Below are 20,348 nucleotides of genomic sequence, written 5' to 3' on the forward strand. Positions count from 1 at the left end.
CTATATCAGCCTTGCAAACCTGTTTTTACAAAATTCATCTAAGAAAAGTAATGCTATATATTGAAATCCATATTTATTAACAATTCAATTTCATTGAAGCTATCTGTCCATCTTGCCACTTTTGTTCCCTCACAGAAAGGCAAATTAACGCAAACATTTACGACCAATTCAATTCAAGAGTAATATGCATAGAAGCAATAATATACTCATTTATTAGTTCACTTCCTGATTTTTCACCAAATTCACTTTCCTTGTTTTTCATGTCCTCGGTATTATTTTCAGGGTTCCACTATATAAATGTTTAGGACCCGTGTTTGACAGTATCTTATGGGATACCTGAAAAGTACCAGAAGTCACAACAGGCCAGGGGATAGATTTTATATCTAATCTGCCATGCTTCAACTAGAATAGCTCAGTTATCTTCGAAAAGAGAAGCAAGTCTGACTGAGAAGAGATATTATAGAAACTGTAATAAGTAGAAACATGCAATAATAACTGAATCATGTAAAACACAAACAACATTCTATTACAAGTCTTCTGTGTTAAAAAGGTATGAATTATTCTTTACTACTGAATAATGTAATATACCCAGAGCATATAGAATCTGCAGTATAACAAATCATGAATAGTAATTACATTTACATTTACAACATTTCTTATTATTGAGATATTACTGTGAACTCAATACTCCATAAAGCTTTTTTCCTAAGGAACATTTCTCTTTTTGGTTTAAGTCTTTTTAACTAAAGAAAATTCAATCTCAAAGAATGTATTTAACTCTATGGCATGTCTATTAAGGGCTACACTTACAGTTCTACAAGAATATGTCAGATAGAAATTTTTTGAGATTACTGAAAAGCAGTCCACTTATTAAACTCAAGAGATCTCACTCAAGCAAAATTGGCACAGGAATAAGGTAATAACATGTTAGTTCTTCACTATGATTGAGTCCCAGCACTGAAATAACTGTATGATCTAAATCACTTCGTATGAAGAACTTTTTCATATTTTCATATTGCCACATTACAAATCCTAAGGCTAAGTTTCCTATGTACTGAGTAACAATTTTTAAATTATTAGCTTTATAGGAAGAGTTTAGTGTATATCATACTCAAAAGAAATTCAAAAAAAGGGTCTACTGAAATTTATACCACTATTGGTTCTGAAAAAGCTGGAAAAGTATAAAATTCTGAACTGCAGTCAATCCTCTACATACGAAGTATTTCCTGTGCGTTAAATTAAATTAAGTTTTGAATTTACACATTTATGTAAGTGAATGAGAAGACCACATGTTCACGGACTATAGAGAAAGGATTAGTCTACTCCTTGCTTTAAGTAGCGAAAGCAGTAACTAATATCTTAAAAAACTTGGTGAATAAAATTTTCTAGTTTCATAATTATTTTAGCAATTTCTCAATTACGCATAACCTAAAACAACTTTTGAAACTAATTTCTCTTTTATAACTTTTCAGAGAGAAAAGTCTTCATCCACTTGTGTCAAGATAAGTGCTGTGTAATGCTCATTTAATCTGTCCACAAAGAACTACTATAAATTCTGTAATTGGAAAACGGGCTCTATACTAAAACACTGAATGCACTATCCAGACTTAAGCACTTAAAAACTGAAAACCCTACAGCTGCAGCTTTATGGTAACAGATGCTACTCTACCTTATAATTTATATTATCCTTCCTGATATAATTATACACTGCTTACAATCAACTATATAAACATATAAACACAATTAAGTTCTGGCTGTTATGATGTGGCGACCTCTCTAATTACAGTGCAGGAATGACAACTGCTGCAGTGTCCTTGTGAAGGTCCTACTTTTGAATATGAGGCATTTCATGGTATTTTCTCCTCCCTTTCATGAAACATTTAAAATTTCCTTATGCTATAGAAATTTATTCTCTACCCCACTCAACATGTGAAATTAAATAAATTTTTACATCTATTTACATCTACATGCATGACAATAATCACATAAACAAAATTGCTTTAATGCTCCCAAAATTGAGGTCAGTATAGAGTGAGTCCTCATAGGTGTTCATCACTGTGTGGTTAGCCTGAAAAAGGGCAACTGGGGCACACTTAATGGTCACTAAATGCTTCCTAAATAACTGAGTGAATAAACTTCCCTAGCCCTATGAAAAAACTAAAATATATTTATAGCATTCATAGTTTCTTTCCCTTATAAAAGGTAATATAAAAATATTTGAAAAAATAATATTTTAGGGCTCTCATGATTTGAAAATGAACTGGTCCATCTATAGAAGCTATGACTCATTCATTATATTTTAATAAAAGATCACAATTCAGTTTTCCACTTAATCATCTGTATTTCCCCAAATCCTAGACAGTTTTGGTACATAAAACTGAGTTCACTCTGTTACTCTTGAGTTCAGCCCAAGGAGTGTCAGTCATCTATGGTAAACTAAATGCAAAAGTAATGAAAGCATGACTCTGTTTTGCTTTGTTCGGTGCCACAATCTCAAATCTATTCAACGTGGAGAAATAATATTGTTTAAAAAATCAGCTGCAAAGAGGTAGAATCTGAGCTATGATTAGTGGCTTAAATGAAAGAGAATCTAACTTTAATCCTGTACCATCACACCAGTTTATTACAATTTGCCTTGAATGAAGGAAGTAAGACACTCTGATCTAAAAGTTAATTATCTCCTAAAATCTTATCCATGCTATGTTATAAACTCATAGCAAAAAAAAAAAAAAAAAAAAAAAAAAACCAAAAAAGACTTTAAGCTAGTACCCTTTTTTGTGGCTGTTATTTAAAAGCAAGTTATCACTAGTAGCAAAATACCAAAAATAAAAGAAAAATGAATTAGTTAAAGCACTGAAACTAGAAAAAAATAAAAATATGTTAGTTGTCAGTAATCACTGATCCTCAGTCACATCCTTTTGGGATATCATTCCATATTGTACATGGTCCAGCATTTTCAACTTTGTAACTTCTTTGACGAAACAGGCTATTACTCTTCAGATGTTTGAGATCCACATTTGACAATTGACTATTACATATATTAGGGGCCCGAGATCAGATTCTTTACATATAGTATTTTAAAACTCAACAATCCTGTAAAGTAAGTATTGCTCTTCCCGGTTTACAGAAGACAAAACTGAGGCTCAGAAAGGGAAAGGTGAAGCACCTTGCACAAAGTGACACAACTAGTAAACGGCAGAAATAAAATTAGAGCCCTGATCTTACTTGATACTGGGCTTGTTAGTGCTTTATTACATTACACTCAAATAATTTTTATATTAATTTCCTTTTTAATCAAGTTATACTATCTAAATTGTGAAGCTAATAATAATATGGAGATAAGATTCAGTTGGACTTATTTATCCATCCATTTATCCATCCTCCCCACTCACCCATCTCATAGTCAAGGAATGAAAATCACTATTTCCTGGCAATACATAAAGCAGTACGGACAAGAGGCAGACTTGATTCATGTCCTGAAGGTTCAAAGTAAGAGAGTAACATAGGCAAAATGAATTGATTACTAGGTGAAATTCCAGAAGAGTAAAATTTTCTCTTCTAAAAGTCCACTCCAGAAGGACTTTACAAAGATGACAGATAAGGATAAAGATCTGAGCCTAGAAGATTAGAAAATCTAAGTAAGAAAGTGAGCTCATGGGTCAGTAGCAGTGGTGAATGAAGATACCACAATAATCCATCTCTGAAACAGAGTCATCACAAGATGGTTTTTATAACCCTTCAGCATTTATATGGCACATTCACATTTCTTTTCATCTTTGTACTATATATTTGATGCTTCAAGGAAAAATGAAATGTTTGAAATAGTTGTTTGAATAGTGTTCAGAGAATTAAAGGGTCCTTTGGAACACTGCTTCTCAAATTAGTCCATGAACCAGTATCAACCCAGGGGCGCTGTAAAAACGCAGAACACTGGGGTTGATCAACAAACCTATTGAGTCAAATCAACATTTTAACAAATTCCCTGGTGATCTGTATACACATTACTGCTTGCAAGGTCTTACTCTAAGAAGTAAAAGAAAATATTAATCCTCACTTTATGCAAATTGACAAGAATTACACAGAAGGAACAGAGTGGGCAGAAGAAGAAACATCAAGGAGAAAAAGGTTCATTCACCTTAACTTCCTCAGTGCTCTTCTCATAGGTCAGAACAGAGACCCACAAGAAAAGAGAAGGGGACTACTAGTTTCTCTAGCTTTGGAAACAAATACTATAGGCAAGAAGCTGTCCCTGATGCCTAGCCCAGATAGATACTCATGAGGAAGATGACTTTAAATGAATAGAATAGTTAGTATCTAATGTTATCCATTTAGAAAGCCTGCAGCAACAATTTAAAGTAGAAAAAGAATGATTTCACAGATAACAAAGCCAAAGAAAAAAATGTAACACAAGAGCTATTGAGAGATTCTATACATAGTTCTATAGATCTAATGGATATGAAAAATACATTGTCCAGGAAAAAAGAGGACACTTCGAAGAGTTCTTGGTCTTTATACCGTTCTTTCACATCCTAGAGATCTCTTTAAATCCCACTACCTTATTATCCTCTCACAGAATACCTTGAAATCTTACAGCAAGTATCAAGATACGTATTTATGTATTCATCTGTGTATTTGTTTAAAGCCTTTTTGTCCACCAAAGTCAGCTCCATAAGGGCAAAGACTGAGATTTTTTTCTATCCTTCTAATCTAACAGTAAATATGGATTGATCATATTGGAGAAGAATATCTGCTGAGTGAAAGAATTAAATAATCCATATGTATTAATATGAAAGTTTCCTTTCCTAGGCATCTGTCTATATCAAGAAACTAGATAAACTTTATTAAATATATTTAAATTTCAGGTCCCTAGCTAAATATATGAATTTTAATCATAAGTCTTCCCTAGTATTGCACTATTTAAAATAGTCTTTCCTGTTTTTCTACACACTTGTTAATTTCTGTCTTAATTTTGATGGAAACTATAGACCCCGTAAGAGGAAAATTAGTAACATATGGTGACAACTATTTTAAATTTCAGGCATATATTCACCATGTTTACATAGCATGTGTCTAAATAATTACGTTTTTACATAGATATTCTAGAGTCTTCCACTGTTGTAAGCCCTTCTTTCACAGCATTTGTGAAATCCAGTTCAGGGAAATCCACTTCATTCTGGAAGGAGCCACTAGGTGGTGTTCTGGCCCAGGACTAAAAGCAAACTAACTCCTAACTGGAGTATAAAAAGTTAGGAGTTTCCCACTCTAATTCAACCCTACATTCCCAGATGCCTCTGTTCTGGGAAGCTTGATAATAGCTGCAGGGCCCTTGAACCAGGTTTCAAGATGGAAATCAAAGCTCTTTATAGTGCTTCACTGAGGGAGTAGATGCCCTAAACAATTTTAATTGAGGAAATTTTTAAAACACATCTCCTCTCAAATGGGAGCAATATTTAATGAAATATTCATTGATTAAGAGACAGAATTCTTGGATCAAAATAGGCCTTCCATTAAGATTTTTAAAGTTACAGTTTAGAGAATCAATTAAAATCCAATATGAAAATGCATTATAAAATACCTGCTGTAAAGTATTCCAAGGACCACATCGAAGAATTTGTAGTGTATTCAAAGGGGGCATCACGTTGGCTGGGCATTTTACAAGTCTTTTTCTCCTAACAGTTTTCCTTTGTTGATTTTGTTTGAAAATTTCAAACCAAGGTTTAAATGATTTTATCCAAGCCAGCCTCTTTTCTTCAATAGAAGATAGAAGTGCTGGTTCTGGTACAGAGCAGGTCACCATATTTTCACATTCCTCTCTGTTTTCATGACATTCTTCTGGAATTTCTTTAATCTGAGACTTCAGAGAGTTTATTTCTTTAAAAACCAAAGAGTTTTTTGCATTAGAGCCACCCAAGTCTTCACAAGGAGCATGTCTACCTAAAATATGATTTTGCTTGTTAATTTTACCTTCTACATTTGTCAAAGCATCACTGGTGTTAAAAACGACATCACTATTCAGTGCACTGCCCTTTGGGTTAGTTTCTTTAGATTTTAAATCACTTTCTTTTTCCTGTATTGCATCTTCTCCTGTATCTTCAGAACTTTCTAATTTTAGTGGTAGTTTTTGTTTCATTGAAATCACTGAAATTCTCCTCTTATCACTCTCTTCACATGACATTCCATTCTGTTCTAATATCCCTTCGTTTTCTACTTTTCGTGCCTTATTTTGTTGATTATCATTGGTTGCCCTCAGTGCGTCGTTGTTTCTCACCTCCTTCATCTCTTGATTATGACCCAATATGATTATTCGGGCTTCTTGTCTCGTGGTCTCTTTTATGGCAGGTTTCACGACTTCCTCTTTTTGTATTGGAGACTTTAATTCTTGCAGCTGAAACTGTTCTTTCACATTTTCTTTTAGATCTGGGTCTTCTAATTGAGTGTTTTTGTCTATATTTTCATTTTTCCTTGCTTGCTTAACCAATTCTTCTGCACACTGTTTTGCTAGGTTTTCACTTTTTTCTTCCATTTTAAATTCTGCCAAGATTGCTTGGTTTGATACAGATTCTTTGACTTGCACTTGCACTGATTCCTTCAACACAAGCTGTCTGCCTACATTTTCCCTCTCATTCGATTCCTCAGCTAGCCAAGGGGTAACATCTTCCCACTCCTTTGACGTCTCATCCCCTGGCCTTTTGGCTACATTACCCTTTCTCTTTGAGGTATCTTCAGCAGTTAACTGTTCGGCAGTATATTCTCCCTTCCTTAATGCTCTGCGTGTGATTAGCTGTTTTCTTGCCTCTTCTCTTAATCTCAATTTTTCCTTGTTTAGTAGTTGCTCTCTTTCTTGTCTCAGGATGTTCTTTTTTTCTTCATATTCTTTTTCTCTCCTTTTCCTTCCCTCTTGCTTCTGCTTTTTTATCTCTTCTTCTATTCTTTGTTCCTCTTCTAATTTTTTCCTTTTTTCTTCTTCCATCTGACGTATTTTTGCTTCCTTTTCCTTCCACTCTTGCACTTTCCTTTTCTTGCTTTCTACTTGTTCCTTTATGAGTGGGCCATATTTTTGGTAAGCCACGAATGCTTTATATTTAGCTTGAATTTTCACAGCTGCATTATGCTGCAGTTTTAACAAACGCATTTTTTCTTTTTCCTGTAGGTCTTCAAATCTTGCTCTTTCTTCTTCCATTTGTAAGTGCAAGTTTCTAATAAATTCCTAAAATAAAGTAAGATAAATAGCAGTCAATATAAACTAAATGTGTGATGTCACTAAAATATCACCTGAAACACAGACTGAAAACAAATACTAAAATTGAAGTCACAATAAAGATAGTATAAAAGTCACTTAGAAGAACTAAAGTAATTTATTTTGAATGGTATATTAATTTTTTAAATATTTAGTTGCTTCTATCAAGTTAGTAAGTTGATACTTTAATATGGTTATACCATGCCACACAGATACAAATTAAGGAAATCCTTGAAGACAGAAAGCATATGAAATCAGAATGACACAGAGGAAAAAGCAAGAAAAACTATAAGCTAAAAATTGTGTAGGAGAAAAGGACTTCAAACTTTCTGAGATGGGAGTTCTGATAAAAGGGACTCCCAGATTGAGCACAGAGAATGCAGAATCAGGGAATTATTTTGTGAGACTGACCACAGCGGGAAGGTGACATAGTACATACTTATAAGCCACACGAAGAACTAGCCTAGTCATACATCTTATCCTTTCTTAACTATTAAGGGAGTTGATAAGCACATACTGCATCAAATGAGATAATCTGGAGGTGGGTGAGAAAATATCATTATCACTGAAGTCCTAAAACAAAAGTAAAGAGATCAACAAAATTTGGCAAATAGTTGAGGAAAACTAACACAAAGAATGTGAGGCAATGAAAATGCTTCAGTAAGCAGAAGGCAAAACCAATTTCTGAGAAGAGAGCTATTTAAATCAAGTAAAATTAAAATAAAGGTATTTTTAATAAAAACATTTAAACAGGAAACACCTCATATAAAATGAAATGCAAGTGCTCAATAAAAATATATGACTCACTCAAACAAACAAAAATCAAGATAAAATGGCTGAACAGCTGATTGCCTAAAGAAAAACTTCAAAATTAGGTATTTCCTAGAACAACATACAAAACAACAAAGCCATGAAATGTATGACACAGATATTCAGAACCAAGAAAAAAAAAGGGAAGAGAATAATAGAAATATATGTTTTCTAAATCAAAAAAGGCCATAAGAGAAAGAGCTGGGTTAACTTCTTACACACACACACACACACACACACACACACACACACACACACACACGGGCGTGTGCACAATAATACACTCATATAGATGCTAGCAATATTTTGGAATCCTAAGGAATGTAAGCTCCATGAAGGCAAGGATTATTTTCTGTTTTATTCACCGCTATATCTTGAGTACTTAGAGAAGTGCCTGGCACACAGTGGAAAACCAGCAAATATGTGTGGATGAATGTAAAAAGTGAAAAATCCAGCAAATATGTGTGGATGAATGTAAAAAGTGAAAAACCAGCAAAAATGTGTGGATGAATGTGAAAAGTGAAAAATTCAAAAGAATGCAATGAATGAGTATCAAAATTTGCAATCATAGAGAGCAGGTGAAAAAACACATAAACATGCAATGGAGTTATATGTTTAAACCGCTAAAACTAAATAGTAATAAACCTGGATTCTGTATCCAAGAAAAGAAATCATTCAGTTTTAAAAGTAAAATCAAAACATTTTCAGTTGTCCAAACACTGAGAAAATTTGTCATCCAAAAGTATTTTTTTACAAGTATTTAGGTATATACTCCAGGAAATGAAAACTGAGTCCAGAAAACAGGGGAAGACTGAGGATTCAAAAAACATTAATGATCAAAGAAACCCTTAACACTTAGCAGTTAAATTATTTATTCTGTCTTCTTTCTTCCATCATTTCCCTCAAGGAGTCCGCTGGTAGTTTACGGTTGCTCCTTTGTCGGTAGTGTGCCTTGTTCTCTGGCTACATTTAAAGATTTTTCTCCTCCTTGTCTTGAATTTCAATAGTTATACTATTAAATTCCCAGGTGTGATTTTCTTTGCATTGATTCTGCTTGAGGATCTTGACTTATCTTCAAATATTCAGATTGATTTTTTAAAAACAATTTGAAACCATTTCAACTATTGTTTCTTCACCCATTGCTTCTGCTCCATTCTCTCTGTCCTCTCCTCCCAAGATTACCATTTATAGATATTTTTATCTTTTCATGATGTATCACATATTTCTTGTGCTCTTTTCTGCTTTTCCCACTTTTGTTCTCTCTGTGCTTTATTTTGGGTATTTTCTACTGACTTCTCAGTTTCACTAATGTTCTCACCTGCTGTGTCAAATCTACTGTCCAACTTATCATTGAATTTTTCAACTCAAAAATATACACTTGATATTTCATTATAGATTCCAATTTTCTTTTCATATAACCTGTTTAATTATTTTGCTGTTGCATGATAGTTATAAGGATTCTAATGGCTCTCCTGACTCCAACATTTGCATTACCTCTAGGTGAGTTATTACTGTCTTATTTTTTCTTGTCATTCATAATGAATCTGTGTCTTCACATGCCTAACCAACTTTTTTTCACTTAAAGATGGACAGTATAAGCCTACTTTTTTCAGAAATGTGCTTATATAAAATTTAAAAAAGACTTGAAGGAAATGCAATGATAGGTGATACTACATTTGGCTGGATTACAGAATTATGGGAAATTTTATCCATTCTTATAATTACTTAAAATAATTTTATATATAAAACTGTAGTAAATAAAAGTTAAAACTTAATAAATGTGTCATTAGAATCATCTTAAATTTAAAGGGGCTATTTAACACATTCAATTAGTTCTGTTAAAGAAATGCAGTAAACTTTCACAACAATCCTCAGTCATAATGAAATGTTCGTAACAGTGTATTTCTTCAAACCTTAAAAGAAATTTTAGAATTATAATTTATTATAGGTATGTTCACTCACTGAACTACTTTATTTTCATTTTGGGACATTTTATTTCAAGGAGAGTTTCTAATGATTAATAAATTTTGAAAACTTTAGTAAATTAAATCTTACACCAACTAGGCAATATTATTCTAAGATACTCATTCCAAGCGTAGTAATTTATTTCAAATAAAGAACAATTATTGTGTTGCTTAAAAACAACAAATCCATACCTCATGCTGTTTAAATTTCTCTTTCCAAATTTTCTCTTCTTTATGGAGTTCATCATTCATCTTGTCCTGTTCTTGCTGAACATATGATGATATTGAAATACTTCATTCAAATATCAAATAATATTATGTTTATTATATACGATTCTTACAATATTTATAAACAATGATCAAAGATAATAACTCATCCAATGGTCCTCAATTATCAGAACTGGGATAACAACTTTAATCTCAACCCAAAATATATAAATGACACTTGGGGTTCCCATTTTGAGCACATAAACATGTTTGCAACGGGGAGAGCTGTTTTATTTATTTCAGTACATATATTCCCATACTAAAGTGCATTGGCTAAAAGTACTGTTGGACAATGCAAAAATTACAAATAATAATGTGTGCAAGATAGGTTTTACATTACAATTTTTTTCTCCCCACACCATTCCATTTAATTCACATAATAAATCAGTTCCGAGGGTAATTGTTTTCTTTCATCAACTCCTTATTAGCATCTATTTTGTTAAGGCTCTGCAGAATAAACAAAGATTAGTAAAATACAATCCCTTTCCTCAAAACCTTCACCTTTAATATGGGAATATTATCATATGTTCACACAATACCCCAAATTTAGCAGAGTAACTTTATCACAAGAGAAGAACTATGAGGTTTACAATAGGAATAGGTGTTATAATTACAGGATCATGAAAGGTTTCATACAGAAGATTGTATTTGAAATGATTAGGCTTTTAAGGGATTATATAAACATGTTAGGCATGTTAAATGTTTTTGACCTAGGAAAAAGATTACAGCTCTGCTTTGAGAAAATTTTAAGGTCACTTTAGAGTTAGAGAAAGTAAGCCAAGGAGACACTAAGGAGATCAGTGAAGTAGGTGTAGAGAAATCCATGTGAGAGTCAACGAGGGCCCTCCATAGATGGGTGGCAGCAATCAGAAGAGATGCAGAAACAACGTAAATACAAAACCACCACAAACTGCCAACAGACTGGATAAAAGGAAGCAGGAAAAGTTCTTTGGACATTATCTTATAGGAGCTGTGGGAACTTTTGATGGCCTTTAAGCAGGGAAATCATTTTTTTAAGAAAATAATTATCCTTCTTACTGCACTACAGTGCACGAGCTTACAGAATACAAGACCAAAAGTAGGGAGAGAAATTAGAGAATATAGTAAGTATTCCAAGCTAGCCATTATGACACTGTGAACTATGGATTAACAGTAGATATATGGATGAGACAATGGATAATACAACAAGACAGAAGAGTCAAAAATGGTCCTCATCTTTCTCTGCTTGGACTGTGGTAATAAGTGTGACTCATCAAAATAAGGAATACCAGAGGAGGGTCATGATTCAGAAAGAAAGTGCATTCAGTTTTAGATACATTAAGTTCTGAGTATAAAAGAGCTATGTAGTTCGCTTTTTTTGTTGTTGTTGTTATAACCATAGACTTGGTTCTGAACAGCCATGGTTGTGGATGAGATTTTCTTGAAAGTACACAGAAAAAGAAAAGAAAGGACAAAGGATGGAATCCTTGGTAGGACCACATTCAAGGAGAAAGAGAGAAAGAGAAGCCTAAAATAGGTATAAAGGAAGAATGGCCAAACATGTAAGAATATAATCAAGGAAGTATGGCCCCACAGAAGTCAAAAGAAAAAGAAATGGTCAGCAATCAAATTTTTACTGGCATAAAATGCTACAGAGGACAAAATAAAAGCTGAAACAGAACCTGTGAGTATGGTTCTAGAAATCATTGGTTATTTTTGTCAAAAGCAGTTTTATTCACTGTTGTGATGGTGATAGATACCTAGCAGGTTTCAGACTGAATGAAAGACAAGGAAATGGATAGAGCAAAAGTAACTACTCCGTAAGAAGCCTGACTGTGATGAGCAGAGCTAAAGAGCAGCTAAAGTGAGACATATAAACCCAGATGATCTCATGATTTTTCTTCTGTTTTTTTCCCTAGGATGGGGGAAAACTGAACATGCTTATAAACAATAAGAAAGGAAGTAGTTGTAGGGGTGTTTCAACATATAGGAAAAAATAGAGGTAAACTAGGAAATGACAGAATATAGAGCAAAGAAGGCAAGGCTAGCCTTTGGTAGAAGAAACCTTTCTTACCGAGGTAAGAGCAAGCAAAAGAAAAAAAAGGTGACAACATAGATTGATGCTAACTAGAAGTGGAGGAATTTCTTAACTGATGCAAAAATGTTATGTGATCATTTGCTAATAATGAGGAGGAAGGAATTGAGTATAATTCTTAAGGAAAGAGATTTACAATCGATGTTTTGGAAAATGGAAGAGGAAGCTAACAAAGGACACAGAAAAGAATTACTGAATAAGTAATATTTAGAATCTATCATAAAATTATGGAATGGTTCCACTGGGAAACTGCTAAGGCCCAAGGCATAACAAAGCACACAGTTAGGAACTTATTAAAACTACTGATGTCAAATATGTTTTTAAAATCATAATTTTATGATATAGCAAGAATCACTTTCAAAAACTAAGTTACCATTCTTTGAGGGTAGGGCCCTGGTATTAAAACGCTTTTGTACCATCTAAGCATATAGCTAAAAGCTTTGTCCTTGAGTTAGTCAGTAAATTTTTGTTATAAAACAAATAATAATTACAATTTGGCAGAACAGAATTTAAAAATCAGATTTTTTTTTAGAAAACATCTGAAAATGTCACTAACAACCAATAGCAATGATGCATTTTAGCACAAGCCAGCAAACACTACTCCAATAAGCTACCTTATAGCCACTCCTATTCTGGAATTGAAAAAAAAAGCTTCTGACTTTTGAAAATGACTAATCTGGCCTGTGGAAAGGAAAATATAACTAAAAGAAAGTGAAAGATTCATAGCTTACTATTAGGAAAAGTCATGGCTAAACTAGTTCTGCAATATTATCATTGGTTATAATTTATTTATTTTCTGTGTAATCAGGAAATGTAATATACTCAATATAGAGTGGCTAGAACACCCTGAACTGCATATGTAACTACTTGCCAATGTACCCCACATGGAACACTCAAAACTGGTAAGTTCTGAGTAATACATAGATCAACTTTAGCAATGTAACACAGAGAAGTAAGCCCTGCCTGTTATCCTTACATTCTAAGGATCCTGATGGCCCACAAGTAGGTCCTAGAAATCCACCCATTTCTCAATATGCCAATACCATGACCTAAGGATGTGGACCTCCTGGGTTGCAGTTGGGGGGAAACAGAAATAAAAACAACACAAAACTCCTTCACATCAAAAATTTCTAGTCCCAAGAATTAGCTCAATTATGGGAATAAGCCATCACCTACATGACTGAACACTTCAACCAAGTATGTTTTACATAATTACTAGATAGCAAACCACACAGCAAGGACATTACATGATCAAGAAAATTCTGTTGCCTTTTCCTACATTTAGAAAGATATGAAAAAGCAACAATTTATGTTATAAATATCAGCCTTTCTAGGACAATCTTCGAAGCCTCATAGGCTCTGGCCACCCCCAAGATCCAAAACACTACCTGAATTTCCAATGGATTTCAACGAAAACTAATCATGAAGTCCATATTAATACTGCCAAGCCACAGTCAACTGCTTTGATTATTAGGACTAATTAAAACTCATAATGGATCTTAATCCACACCATAAACCAATACAACAATACTGTTCAGAAGTAGCAACTGATTCAAAAATGCATGAAAAACAAAAACAAAAACAGAAAAACTTACTCTCTGAATATTCTCTAATTTCTTCTTTTCAACTTCAAATTGTTTCATCCAGCAATGTCTTTTTTCTTCTTCTTCTTGAAACTGCTTTTCTTCTCTGTCCCTCTGAGCTCTGAGAGTTTCTTTCTCTTGGTCTTCCAGCTCTTTCTGTTTGTCTTGCCAAGCCTCAAAAGACTGCCTACATCTTTCTTCCACTTCACAGTATCCAAAATTTATATCAGCATCATCTGTACTCATGAAGAGAAAAATTTTAAATTGAACTTGTCAAAACTGAACCAATGTAAAGATAAAAGTAATCTCAAAATAAAGAAATAATGTCAACATCTTACCAAAGTATAAGTGATAATATGCAAAAAGGAATAAATAGTAATTCCATTGCAATCAATAAAGAAATCACATAACTTGCCTTAAGTTATTCCACAAAACCTCTATAAAATATAATGTGTGTGTGTGTGCGTATGCGTGTGTGTGTAATTAAGGAACATGGTTACAAGACATTTAAAAAAATTTAAGTCTGAGTATATATCTATTGCAGTCAGCTATAAATGTGGAACAATTTTAAATCTACTTACGTCAAGTTAATTTAGAAGCCATAAAAAAGCTATGAGAATATGTAATTAAATAGTGTAGTTAAATGCATAACAATTTTCAAATATCGTGACTATATTCTTCTAAATGTCAAAACATTCTAAATTTGTTTCAGATAATTATGATCAATCACATAAAAATTATCACAAATATCATCAAGAAGTTTAGCTTACCTTGCAAAACATGTTCATCCACAGGCAAGTCACAAGGACCAGGCTCTGGCACAGAATCAGGACTGCGACAATGAGTTTTACTTCTCATAAATTCTTCTTTTTCTATTTCAGATAACATCTAAGAGGTTAAAAAGTGCCAATAATTTAAAAAATAGAGAGTAAAATCTATCATTTTAATAATATATTTAGTATGTCGATACACATATCTAGAACTTTATTTTTTTAAATCTCTCTTGAATACAATTCTATAGCACATTGATAATTATTCTCTTCATGGTGAAGAAAAATGTTTTTCCCATGCAAGCAAACTGTACTTTATCCCCCTTATGTTTTTCCAAATTCTAATTACTTTCTAATATTTACTCATAATACTCAAACTGCTTGAGAATCATGTCAAAATGTTTCTACTAATATGTGTTTTCCTCCTAATACATTTCTGTATTTCTTATCTGTAGTGACTGCTCACATATACGCTGTTAATATATTCAGTATGTTTTAAAAACAGAAGTGTTCTCTAATTTACCGAGTTATACACAAGTCATAATTTTGATTAATACTTTTCCATAATTAGACTCCCACTGCACTCTAGCTTAAAAGATATAGGGTACCTATTCCCATGAAGTAGCAGCATCATAATTCAAAATCAGTATTTCAGGTCTGGGTGTTACCAAAAAAAAAAGTAAGAAACATATGTATAAGTAATTTTCAGATTATGTTAAACATGTACAGAGCAAGAACAGAGTTTGGTAAAGTTAGAGTTGGGTAAAATGAGAAGTAAACATGAGTTCAAGGTGCAAAACCTGTGGACTTTCTCTTGTACATTTCTGGAGGTTTTAACTACAGGCTCTCCTTTACTCTTACTTTCTTAGGGATGTTTTTATTTTTATGTTAAAAAAAAAACAACCTAACAGAAACTCTGCATTTAAAGTTTCCATAGAGTCTGTTTAGTCCAATTTAAAAAATTAAATAAAAAATTAATACCTACATTAAAAAAAGTTTCCACAGAGTATTTAAAGTCTCCACTGGATGATAGCACATTCTTAAGCAAGGTAATAATATTAGAGTATATTTTGATTTTCCTTGGAACTTTTAGGGAAAAAATATGGTTCAGTATATTTCTTCTGTTTTATCTATATGCACATTAAATTCCCAAGTATTAATGGTTCAAATCACTTTTTAAAATATTTTTAAATATTGAAATTTGCATTGCTTTATATTATACGCCAGACAAGAAAATAAAATCAAAAATTATTTGCTTAAAATAATTAAATTTTTAATTTTTAAGTCAGTGAACTTTTAATCAGTGAACTATATCATCTGACATGAAAGGGAAAGGTAAAATTCTAACTGTAATATTGAATACTTTCAGTCAAACAACATATACCTTCAATAATTGTTCTGGATTTTCTTTACATTCAGTTGACAATTCTATCCTTAAATGCATATGATTATTAGAAACTGCTCCATAACCATAGCCTATAGAAAGAAAAAAATATTATAACTTTAATTATTAGAGCAAGGCACAACACATTAAAATTCCAGACCCTTTAATCATCCTTTAATCTCAAATTCTGCCATAGTATATTCTTTTTTTTCTCTTGTTTTATGTCTTTCTTTCTTTATTCTGTCTTTAACCCTTTATCTCCACTCCCTCCACACACCCTCAAAATAAGCAATTTTAGTATCTGAATGTTCTTTAAAAAGTTCTCTTTCTGTGTTCTCAGAAAGTAGTTTTTATTTTGTAGGCATGTATTTTTAAATGTACTCCAAAGCTACTATTATCTCTCTTATTTTGTGGCTTACTTTTTTTACTGAGCACTGTTTTTCATTTCCTTCCACTTTGCCAGGTGCTAACATTTAATCTGTTGTTTCATATTGATGCCTACTATTCCACGGTGTGCACTACTCACTCACAGTGTTGTACTATCCACTCGTGCATTGATGAATACCTATGTTTCCCCCAAGTCCGTGCCACCACAAATAACCCTTCAAAGAACATCCTTATATTAGTCCCCTTCTGGACATGTAGAGAATTTGTTTTATATTTCTTAGGAGAAGAACTGCTGGGCTATAGGGTATGAAACTATTTAATGTATCCAGGTAATGCCAGTTGCTTTCCAGAAGTGGAGGAACGAGTCCTGCAGCAGTGCAAGTTTCTACATTTCCACATCCCTGACAACATTAGTAATTATGTAGTCGTCTAATTTTTGCTGTTTTGATAAAGGCAAATTGAAATCTCATTGTTGGTTTGCCATAGTATATTCTTGATCATAACTCAAAACAACAGAAAAATACTGAAGAATAATCAGAGGAAATCTGTACTCTTTATTCTAAAAATGAAAGTAATAGATTTTTACAGCACTCTTTATCACCTTTCATTGTCTAGACTGAAGTTTATTTTCCATGTACACAGAATAAAGCTGTGCTTAATATGCAGACACCGTGATTTGAAATCAACAAAGGTTCGATTCCACCTGCCACAATCTAGTAATATCATCTTGTACAAGATATTGAAAATGCGTTAATAAAAGTATTGGTTTACAATATTATAATTACTAACATGAGTGAAGTGAACTTTCATTTCTAATTTTGTGAGTTGTTTAATTTTATTCTTTTTATCATCAGTATAGATGTAGTTATGTTTCCTTTCCTTTTTCAATTTAAGTGTTTTATTATGGTAATGTTCCTTAGTAGTAAGATATTTTTCACAGATGACCATTCTACCAGATAACTGACTATTCACACCTATTCTGTCCGATATTATAGATTTCCTTTTCAACACCTATTCACAATCTCTCTGGCATGCTTTCCTATGCGAGAGGCTGAAAAGCAAAAATAACATTCTCCAGATTCTTTGGAGCTAGGTTTCTGAGGGTGATTTAGGTTCTGCCAAATGATACATGTGTGCAAGTCTTTATTTTCATAAAAATATTACGTGTGAAGAGAGGCAGGAAGAGATACTGTCTTTTTTCTGGCCCAGACTATGACAGAGGGAGCTTCGGGTTGGAGATAGGAGTGAGTAGTAGAGGATTAATGTCTCTGAATTTCTTCACTGTATCAGACAGCAGTGCCTGCTGCAGCCCAGTTCTACAATGTATGTGCGTGTACATTTTCTACACTTTGGATGTTCAGCCTAGAATCTGTTTCTTCAGTTCTATTAACAATTCTCTTATTTATTATAGAAGCTAGTCTCCCACACTTCCTAGTATGTATACCCTATGAAGTTCCCTCCTACACAGAATCTGCTGAGCCTGGGACGCCATCAGGATGTGGTAGAAATGATGTTGCATGACTTCTGAGAAAAAGTCATGTGAAGTTTTACCAGGTTCCACCTTACTCTCCTGATATCTTGTTCATGGGACACTGTTTCTCAGAATCCAGGTGCCATGCAAGCAATGGAGGGAGACCACATGCAGGCACCTCTAGCTGACAGCTCCTGCTGAACTCCCAGCCAACAGTTAGCATCAACTGCCAGCCTTTTGAGTGAGTCATCTTAGAATTCCAACCCAGTAAAGACTTGAGATGACTGCAGCCTAACAAACATCTGACTGTAAATGCATAAGAAATCCAAGCAAGAACTACTTAGCTAAGCCCAGTCAACTCACAGAACTATAAAAGGTAACAACATACTGTAATTTTAAACCACTAAGTTTGCTTTACACAAACACCCTTAAAACCTTACTGTTTAACATAGCTAAAATAGTTTCTGTCTACAACTGAGAGCCCTGATCAATACATCCATATCCATAAATAAAATTAGCCTCTAGTTTCTCTTGTGTGTGTGTTCTGCTCACACAGTTTTGTATTTGAAATCTGCAGCTTTTTATAAATAAAATATAATCTGCAGATTTTGGCTCCTTGATGGATTGTAATAATTGAATCGCAAAATTCTTCCTAGTTCCTAATGACATTTGAGAAGAAATTTCTTTGCACCGTCTTGTCAGATTATTGATTTAATCATATTTTCTGCTTTTTCAAACAATCTTGATAATTTGAATTTTCTTGGAAAATTATTCTATTCATTGAGTCTATCAAATCTATTGAATTAGAGCTGTACACAGGATTTTGTAATTTGCTAAACCACTGCTATAACTGTAATTATATAATGTTTCATGTAACTAATTTTCTATAATTACGCTTCCTTTAATTTTTTTATAGTTAGGCTCTATAATTGCCAATATATTTAAAATATATTTTCATTGTATAAACTTGAGTAAAAAAAATAAGCAAACCATTAAAACCCCCCATAACTCAACTATGATGACCACTGCTAAAATCTGAAAAGTCTACGTATCATAAGTCTTTACATATCCTTTCACACAGGTGCTCACAACAAAAACCTTAGAGCCAGTTTCCTCTCTTCCTTTCATATAAGTCCATTAAAAATATTTTAGTTCTTTTTATCTTAAAAATGGCTTCTAGAATATGACCATTTTCCACCATTTCTACTCAAATTACTCTCATCTGTAGCTATACTATTGCAATAGTCTTGCAGTAGACTCTATCTTCTCTACACAGTCCCCAGAATGACTGCCTCGAAATACATCAGATACTGCCACTCCTTACTCAAAAACTTCACATATTCAGGATGGAATCCAAAGTCCACACTTTGGATTTATAAGAATCCTGTATGATCTAACCACTCATTTTCTTAGATACAACCTCAAAAGCTTACTGCTCTTCAGACATATGCCTTGGCCTTTATAATTCCCTCCTTCTGGAACACCAGCTCTCCAGGGACCCACGTGGCTCGCCTTCTCATTCACTGAGATATTCATGTGGCTTACTGCCCCATTATCAGTCATTACTTAAAATCACCTGCTCAGAGAGGCCTTCCCTTACTTAGCCCATCTAAAAGAGTAACCTTCAATCTCTATCCCTTTATCTTGAAATCTTTCCTTCACAGAAGTTGTCATAATTGAAATATTACTTACCTATTTATTTATTGTCTGTCTTCCCACACGGGAACATTAGCATAGGCAATCAGGACCTTTGCCTATTTGTTCCCTGCTATATTCTTAGTGGCTAGAATAGATCTTTTACACAATAATATTTTTGGTACAAATATCTGTGAATATCCATATTATAATACACACTAATATTTGCAAAAGTGACATTTAATTTCCTAATAAATTTTTTATTGAACTACAGTTGATTTACAACATTGTGTTAGCTTCAGGTATATGGTAGAGTGATTCAGATATATATATCATATATATATATATATATATATATAAAATTATATATACATATTCTTCTTCAGATTCTTTTCCATTATAGATTAGAAAAAGATATTGAATAAAAAAGATATTGAATATAGTTCCTTGTGCTATACAGTAAATCCTTATTGTTTATTTTTATATATAGTGGTGTGGACATAATAATTTGAATAGCTATTATGTCATTAAATATTGTCCAAGTCATCCTTTTTTTAATGAGTGTACTGTTAGATACAGATCCTGTTGAACAAGTAGATTTTTGCCATTTTTCATTATAAGTCAAGTCATGACTAATTCTAGTTAAATATTTGTTTATTATTCTTAGAATAATTCCAAGAAGTAAATTTGCTCAGTTTAAGTAAATAAAGATTGTGAGGTGTTGATATAAATTATATTTTTCTCCAAAAATATGTGTCAGTTGACA

At 33.0% G+C, this 20,348-nt stretch overlaps 2 protein-coding genes across 2 annotated transcripts in view; one reads left to right on the forward strand and one right to left on the reverse strand.

Annotated features, from left to right (window-relative positions):
- The window catches only part of TSPAN19 (tetraspanin 19), a 208,018-nt gene that overhangs the window by 161,344 nt on the left and 26,326 nt on the right, over positions 1-20,348 (forward strand). The gene's annotated exons all lie outside the window — the stretch shown is intronic.
- LRRIQ1 (leucine rich repeats and IQ motif containing 1) overlaps positions 1-20,348 on the reverse strand; it is a 235,015-nt gene that overhangs the window by 123,830 nt on the left and 90,837 nt on the right. The window contains 5 exon segments of the mRNA XM_032493693.1: positions 5,576-7,207; positions 10,204-10,278; positions 13,948-14,171; positions 14,706-14,823; positions 16,090-16,181. Coding sequence (XP_032349584.1) covers positions 5,576-7,207; positions 10,204-10,278; positions 13,948-14,171; positions 14,706-14,823; positions 16,090-16,181 — 2,141 coding nt within the window.

The sequence above is a fragment of the Camelus ferus genome, chromosome 12 (genome assembly GCF_009834535.1).
Source record: "Camelus ferus isolate YT-003-E chromosome 12, BCGSAC_Cfer_1.0, whole genome shotgun sequence".
In the NCBI taxonomy this organism is placed as follows: domain Eukaryota; kingdom Metazoa; phylum Chordata; class Mammalia; order Artiodactyla; family Camelidae; genus Camelus; species Camelus ferus.